The 7,794-nt window shown below is 54.2% G+C and overlaps 1 protein-coding gene across 1 annotated transcript in view; it reads right to left on the bottom strand.

Moving 5' to 3' along the window:
• Positions 1-282: 282 nt before the first annotated feature.
• The window catches only part of HTRA1 (HtrA serine peptidase 1), a 46,291-nt gene continuing 38,779 nt past the window's right edge, over positions 283-7,794 (bottom strand). The window contains exons 4-9 of the mRNA XM_037164857.2: positions 7,236-7,430; positions 6,465-6,497; positions 5,041-5,155; positions 3,773-3,830; positions 2,240-2,335; positions 283-993 (exon numbers count right to left, since the gene is read on the bottom strand). Coding sequence (XP_037020752.1) covers positions 825-993; positions 2,240-2,335; positions 3,773-3,830; positions 5,041-5,155; positions 6,465-6,497; positions 7,236-7,430 — 666 coding nt within the window. The 3' untranslated portion in view covers positions 283-824. The remainder of the gene's footprint in view (positions 994-2,239; positions 2,336-3,772; positions 3,831-5,040; positions 5,156-6,464; positions 6,498-7,235; positions 7,431-7,794) is intronic.

Genomic DNA, 7,794 nt, shown 5'->3' with positions numbered 1-7,794 from the left:
CTGACTGCATCGTGGATGAGGTTGACTGACTCCTTCTAGCTTGAAAAGCCCCAGACACAAGTGCAGCTGCCCTCAAGTCCAATTTCACAAAGCCAGGGCAGACGGCATGGACGTTCGTGACACCAGGAAGCCCCACAGGGTGACTCTGAAATAACTGCTATGACTCCAAGCTCAATGCTGTGTGGACAAGTTTCACGAGAAGCCCGCTGACCCTATAATCGCCTCCAAGAAGCTGCAACCAGCTGTTTGAGGAAAGGAAAGGAAGCACACCAGAAAGCGAAGTATGAAGAAGTATTTTAATAGCTCAAACTCAAAGCCATCGTGCTCCCAGTTCCAAGGAGGTGGCCCAGAGAGGCAACTTTGGCTCACGTGGAAGCCAGCGTCCGCCCTCCTGCGGTCGGCATCTACCTGCTCTGGGTGCTGACTCAGAGGAAAGCAAACCCACGCCCAGGGCCGCTGTGGCTCCCCTGGGGCTTTCCTCTTATCTACGCGTTACATCAATGGCCTTCCTGGGACTGGGATGATGACTCAGTTGAAGTAGACGAATGTTGGCTGTCTAATAAGCAGGAACGGTCCAGGCTGGCAAGAAAAAGCACACTGCGCACATACGATACAGGAGGGCGAGTCTCTGCCTGTGGACCTACAAGGTACATGGGTTCTGCCTGCACACTATCAAGGAGAGGTCCGTTGGCCAGGGTGTTTCTGCTGAACAAGCAACACGGCGGTCAGAGTCTTGGGCGTCCCGTGCCACCAGCCCAGAGTCACTGTGCACCGTCCAAGGAAGAGCCTTCGAAGGAAACATGAAGTCCAGCTCATGCCTCTGCCTACGGGTCGATTTCCTCCGGGGTCACCGTGAGCATCACGTCTTCATTGCCCCGGCGAACAACCATGTTCAGGGTGTTTTCCTTTTTAATGACGTCGCTGACGTCGTTGGCGGAGACCACCGACTGTCCATTGATGCTAATGATGACATCATTTTCCTTGAGCCCACCGCTGCAACACAAGGAGAAAACAACTGTGATGCTGTCCTTCCTCCAGTCTAAGTGCCAGGAAAGGTGACCGACTTGACAGTGGCAGAGGTGCAGTTTAGGACCTAGAAGCCCCAGGCGAACAGGGTGGGTGGTCGTGAACTTATGTGACTTAAACCCCTGAAGGACTGCATTATTTCCTTTTGAGATCAAGTCCATCACAGAAATGCCTGCCAGCACTCGTGGGACCCACGGCAGACTGACCACAAAGGAGGCACAGATGTGCCATATTTACCCGCCATGTGCCATGGCCAAGGCCAACTCTCTTGTAATGGGCATCACAGCCCACAGAGCCGTTCCTACAGGGATGGGTGGAATGGTTCTCTCAGGGGACACTTCTTCCAAGTCATTGTTGCTGTAACTGTAGCTCTTGTGAATGACAGCATCAGAGAAGCTGTCCCAGCCTTAATGGTCTAGCACAGGGGCCAACTAACTACTTCTTCACAGGGCCAGACAGGAAACATCTTAGTCTTTGTGGGCCTTACTTGTCTTCTGTCACAGCTACTCGCCTCTGCTGTTACCCTCAAAGCCACCGTCGAGGACATTTCCTGTATTGGGTAGGGCTGTGTTCCAGTGAATCTTCACATACAGACACTGAGGTTGGAATTTCACATGATGTTTGTGTGTCATAAAATACTATTCTTATCTAAAGTGCTTTCAAGCATTTAAAATGCAAAACCTATTCTTAACCTCTGGGTGGTCCCAGAGCAGGCAGCCCACCCAACCTGGCCCCCTGGTCGGCTGCCCTCCTCTGGGTGTCAGGTCAGTGCAGGTGACAGACCCTGACTGTAGGCTGCGCTACTTCTTCCCATCTCACTTCGCTGCTGGTACTTGGTTATTCTTCTAGAGCCATGGACAGGCCTGGCCGGACCTGTAACAGACGCGATTAGAGGAGGAGGCACAGGGGCCCTGCTCCTTAAACCCTCTTCCCCAGCCAGGCCTGTCCGGAGACTCATCGTGAGCCCACAGCTCCTTCCATCTAGATGACCCCTCATGAATCGAGGACTTTGGAAGGCAGGAAGCTCCCTTTTGCTGGTGAGTCCTAAGCGGAACCAGGGAGGAAGGCCCAACTGGCAGGACTGACCGAGGACGTCCAACCAATTTGTCCAGATCCTCACAATCACCTGAGCTGACGTGAAAAGGGCACAGCCCTTCCCACAACCCCCAGGGACTACAAGGTATTCGGAAAAGGAAAAGAAATTCCAACTCACGCTTCCGCGGGGGTGTCAGGAATCACTTCGATGATATATGCTCCCGAAAGCACATCCGGGAAGTCTCGGTGGCGGTCCTTCAGCTCCTTGGCCTTGCTGTTTAGGAGAAAAAGCCCGTGTTGACATTAAGTACCAACAGGCCCTCCACTGCGGGGACCCGGCTCCCACCCGGCTTCTCCTCCTGTCCCTGAGTCCAAAGTAAAATCCCTCCAGGAAACCTGATTCTGCTTTAAATTTCCTGTCCATGAGACTCAGAGATTTACCAGGTAACAGTAGGAGAAGTGTTTCATCATTATCATTAATTTTATTCATTAACTGATAGTAGCTACCATTCAAGGAGTCAGCATCAGATAGCAGTTGGCTTGTCTGAAGCCTCAGCTCTGTCACCTTCTGTGTGACCTTGGGCTGCAGCTTAACCTTTCTGTGCGTTAGTTTCCTCAAATGCTAAAGGGGGATCATGGCTCAGCTCTGTGACGTGGGTTGTTGGGAGGATTAGATGGAATCACCTGCTTGCAGCACCAGGCCCTGGTGCAGAGCAAGCAGGTGACGAACAGTGGCTAGTGTCACTGTGGCTGTGCTCGTTGTCACCACCCACTTGGACACACGTTAAACCACTCGGTCCCCATCACACACCCAAATGCCTACAATGGTATCCTCATCCTGGACATCAGGAAACAAAGGCATTTCAAGGCCACGTCAGTCTCAAGGTCACAAACCAGGACCTGGCCAAGCTCAGACGAGAACCCAGGAGGCCGGACCCCAGGCTGACACCTCTGTCTCCCATAGTTCAAGGCCAGAACTGCTGCCCATTTTAGTCTTGGCTAAGAAAGGTACCAGCATTCATAATATGTATCAAGCCTCTCATATAGGTTCACAGTTAATTCATAATTAATTATAATAATAATATAGTAATGTCTACATGAACATGCTCTGCCCTTTGCTGAGTTTACCTACAACAATTTCAACCACGCCCTTGGTTACCAACATTCATGTGATTACATCAGATTTCTTCACCAAGGGTGAAAAACACCAGCATGTTATGGGCCTGGCGGCCACATGCCACAACTTCCACCAGCTCAGAAAAACAAGCCCATCAACCTCTGGGCCTGGCCTGGCATTCCTGGAGCCTCGGCCCACAGGCGGCAGAGCAGTGCTGGCGGGGCGGGGTGCGCTGGCACGGAGGGAGGTGCCCGGGGCACTCCCGGAATGTGGGTTTCCACAGAGCGAGTGGCGAAAGCAAGGCCTGAGGGAGAGTGACCAACACCACCTGCTGTTCAGACCAGCCTTCAAAGAGGAGGGCAGAATGTTCTAGAAGGAAGGCCCTTTTTAGAACACAAAAACAAACTAAAAGGTAAAGCAAGAGGTCAAGGATAGCAACCCCCCCCTCTTTCCTAATGTGGCACAGTTTTAATCAGAGACTGAGAGATCTTAAAGCAGTGTAGAGTTTCTCTTTTAGGGGTACCAGCCAGCACCTTCTGAAGTTCAGGTTCATTTACACTTTAGACATAGACACACATACATCCTGCTACCCACCTGGATGTGAGCGACATCATTCGGATGCCAATGTACTTCTTCTTAGTGATGGCTTTGCCTGGTGGGACAACAAAAGGACAACGGAGGGCAGCACGGTTGGTGGCTGTGCTGGGGACACCAGGACCCATGAGGTCCAACCCCCAGTTTGCAGTGGAGAAGGTCAGGGTCAATGGGGACACAGACCGAGACTGCAGTTCAGATTTGGCTGTGGGACCTTGGAAAGTCCTGTCACTTCAGTTAATGGCCAAAAACCCTGGGTGTGGTCCTTGATTCCTCTCGATGCCACCCTGACACCTGATAGGGGTTCCAGCCTCCCTACAAACCCAGATGTGGCCCCATCTGTCCACCCTGGCCTGGGCAACTGGGACAGCCTCTTGCCTGGTCTCCCAACTGCCACCCGCCCCTCCACCTGAGTCACCTCCCAGCCCCGAGAGCGACCTTTCAAACACATCAACCAGATCTGAACATCACTGTCCGCCCTGCAGCTAATGTGCCCCTCACCCCGGCCAGCGGTGACCCTGGTGGGCTTCGCTCCGCACCTGAGCGCTCACCGCATCCAGCTGGCAGGCCTGCTGTGGGGCCCGGGGCTCACCACGCTGTGCCCAGGGCGGACGCCCTGGCCCCCCGTCAGGACGCTCTCCCCCGACATCCCTACCTGCTGGCTCTCACTCCTTCAGGCCCCAGCTTAGAAGTTGCTTCCAGCCACACCACCTGCACCGGCTGTCCCTGCCCCCGGCTGCCCCCCGCTCCCCAGCTCCCTAGCCACTACCCTGCTTCCTGTTCTGGGAAGCATGTCCTGCTATCTGAAACCCTCCTATTTAATTTGTCCACCATCAGCCTCCCCGCTCCCCCAGGTAGAAGGTAAACAACACCCCTGCAAGGGACCCCCAGCCTGACCCCGAGCAGATGGGTCCATAAACACTCATGGAATGATCTCCCCACACCTCAGCTTTCTCCTTAGTCAAATGGGACCGATGACCCCTCCTGAGAGGGCACGGAAACTAAACGACACGAGCGAATCGAGAATCGAGGGTTAGGCATCGCCCAGGATGGTGCCTGGCACACAGGAACCCGTGTGAAGTGTCCCAGATCTCAGGTCACAAATGGCACATCTCTGCGACCTAACACGGGGGCTCACCACACGCAGCCCTTTCCCTTCCTGGCTGAAAGTCTCGGGGTCTTTGGTGGGCCATTCTCCCGCCCCAAGTCCCGGAGCAGCGGCCAAGCCTCGGCTGCCCCTGCCACCGGCTGTGGGGGCCTCTCTCTACCTTTGGCCTGTCGGTCGTGCGACTCCGTCAGGAACTTTTTAATCTTATCCGAAGGAATGGCAAAGGAGATTCCGGCTGTCACTTTCAGAGTGTTGATGCCAATCACTTCCCCGTCCTGAAAGGCAAGACAGAAAGGGCTTCCTGAGCCCCCGAGGTTCACCTGAAGATGCACCCCAAGAGAGAACGGAGGATCTGTACTGATGAAGAAGTCTTTGAGTGGGGTGGGGGGAGGGGTTGAGGGGGCCCAGGGGACGGGCATCACTTAGGCAGCGTTAAGTCCCGCTCAGCAAGGGCAGACCCACACCCGCTCTGGCTGTCTCAGGGGCCACCATGCAGTAGAAACTGCCTGGGCCAGAAAGTTCCATGACACGCACTTGACCTTTCACGGGGAAGGGTCCCCAAACCTCGGAGTCCTTGGGGTGGCTGTGCACACCCCTTGCTTCTCCCATTTCCATGACCTCAGCATTGCTCTGCTCATTGGGAGGATCAGGATGGCCTGCTCCATTCCCAGAAATGCAGTTTCCAACAGCAGCCCGGGGCAGAGGTGGGTGGGGGCAGAGGGGGTGCACAATGGCCTCATTTCCTCTGCTTGTCTGGGACTAGCTTGAAGTCATGGAAGAAGCCAGTCTACAGGGAGTGCTTTGATTCCAGATAAATCCAGTTTAGTCAACGCTACTCAGTCGGAAATGATCCGGGAATAACAGCTCACCTCACCTCACGCCATGCGACCATCACTCTGAATACTCTTGGTAAATGGTTTGTTCAACTCAGGCTTGAAAGGGAAACCAGCCAAGAGAGTATAAATCACTCCTTGCACACTTCCCGTAGCACTGAAATGCCGTCCCCAACCCCAGGGGACCCTGGAGGAGGCGTGGCCACCCCGGGCCTTGCTAAAGATGGCCTCGGTTGCGTCCCTTGCAGATGAGAAGTGAGACTTTCAGCTGTGCCCTGGCCCTGACAGTCAGCTCCTGGGGCTTCAGTGACATCTTTGACAGTGGGGTAACTCCTCATTCCAGCCAGGCCTGAAGGGAGGGCTCCTGGCCAAGACAAAGACTGTGGACAAGTCCAGACGGCTCCTCCAGCAGCCTGGAGGCTTCCGTCTGGAGGAGCCGTCCTCCTGGGACAGGTCAGAACTGCTGACACCTTCAAAGTAAAGGCCTGCTCCTCCAGCTACTCCGGCAGGGGACCTGAATGCCACTGCACTTACTCATGACTTGGAAACACAAGTGTGTCCCCTGGTATAACTTACAACCCTGGGCTGCAGCACACCTTACTCTGTGCAGAAAGATAGGAAGGGTCATTTGCAAGGATACAGTACATTCATAGATTTCACTTTAAAAGAATTAACATGCTGGGCAAGTTCATGTCTGAAAAGAAAGCAAAAGAAAAATAGCACATACACAGGTTTTTAAAAAGGGCCTTACCAGGTTCACTAATGGGCCTCCCGAGTTTCCATACTGAAATTAAGCAAAAATCCAGAGGTTAGAGTTTGCACCCTTCCCTGCTCCAATCTACTTCACTGCCTGGCAGGTTTCTGAGTACAGGTTCTTTCCTGTGATTTGTTCCTGCCTTCCTAATATTTTGCTGGGAGAAAAGGGACCTTAACCATTTTCAGAAAGTTTTAGATATGCCGTAAGTGGATTTTTTTTCCTCCAAAGCTCGGAGGCCAACTATGAACTCCCTAAAACACCCAACACAACTTTTTCTTGGAAGCAGCCCGGCGGCCCACCGCGGCCGTGCGCCGGCACTTCAGTCTGCACAGTACGGACCTGTGGGATCCCTACTTTGCTGCGGGGGCTGGAAATCCGCGTGGCTCGTTCTCTTCCCATTCCTTCATGCGGACCACCAGAAAGCTTGGGAGCAAAACCCATCAGAGGCGGCGAGTGCACAAAACGCTGTGTCTCTTGTTTATTTTAGATGGATGTAGGGGGGAGAAAGCATTGCTTTTTACAAACGGCAACCCTACTGGGAGATCACTGAAGTGGAAAAATGTGATTTTAAAAAGATTCCACTTCCGAGGTAGTATGGAGCAAGCAACCCCTGGCCTGATTGGGCATCAGATAGTGGAGGGGTAACACTCAGGTGGCGCCCCAAACCTCTGCTGGCACCTAGAGGATCGGGCCCCACCCCTGGTCCCCAAGCCCGGCTTTCCAAACACCTGCCCAACCCCAGCAGGTGGCCGCGGCCAGGCTCACGTTGATGATGGCGTCTGTCTGGATGTAGTCCATGTCCGAGTTCCGGAGCCCCAGCTCTTTGCCGCCACGCTGGGTGGTGCTGACGATCCCGGTGGTGACTGTGTTTTGAAGGGAAAACGGGCTCCCAATGGCGACCACGAACTCCCCCGGCCGCAGCTCTGAGGAGCGGCCAAGCAGCAGCACGGGCAGCTTCCCCTGGAACCACAACGTTGGCGTCACTGCGTTTGGTAACAGCACGGATATGCGCACTGATGTCGTGCACACTGAGCCATGGTGGGCACGCGGACACGCCAGGCCTTGCGGGAACCTGGGTCAGTCCTACAGCCCTGCCCACCCGCAGTAACCAACTCACTGCCATGAGCTGTAGGAGCTCTGGAGCCACATGCCAAGGAAAATGGGAAGGTTACCGAAGGCCACCTTAGGGGCTCAGCAGGTCTCAAAGCTATCAGCACAGTCTTACTCTGAAACCTTGAGACCAGGAGACAGAGGGAGACACATTGCAGATTTGCCTGGAGTTACCCTGGAGCACAAAGCCCAGGGGGGATACTGAGCCCACGTG

This window comes from Artibeus jamaicensis, unplaced genomic scaffold (genome assembly GCF_021234435.1).
Source record: "Artibeus jamaicensis isolate MK-2021 breed Jamaican fruit bat unplaced genomic scaffold, CSHL_Jam_final contig_490, whole genome shotgun sequence".
NCBI classification, from domain to species: Eukaryota; Metazoa; Chordata; class Mammalia; order Chiroptera; family Phyllostomidae; genus Artibeus; species Artibeus jamaicensis.
This window is presented reverse-complemented; position numbering and strand designations above follow the sequence as displayed.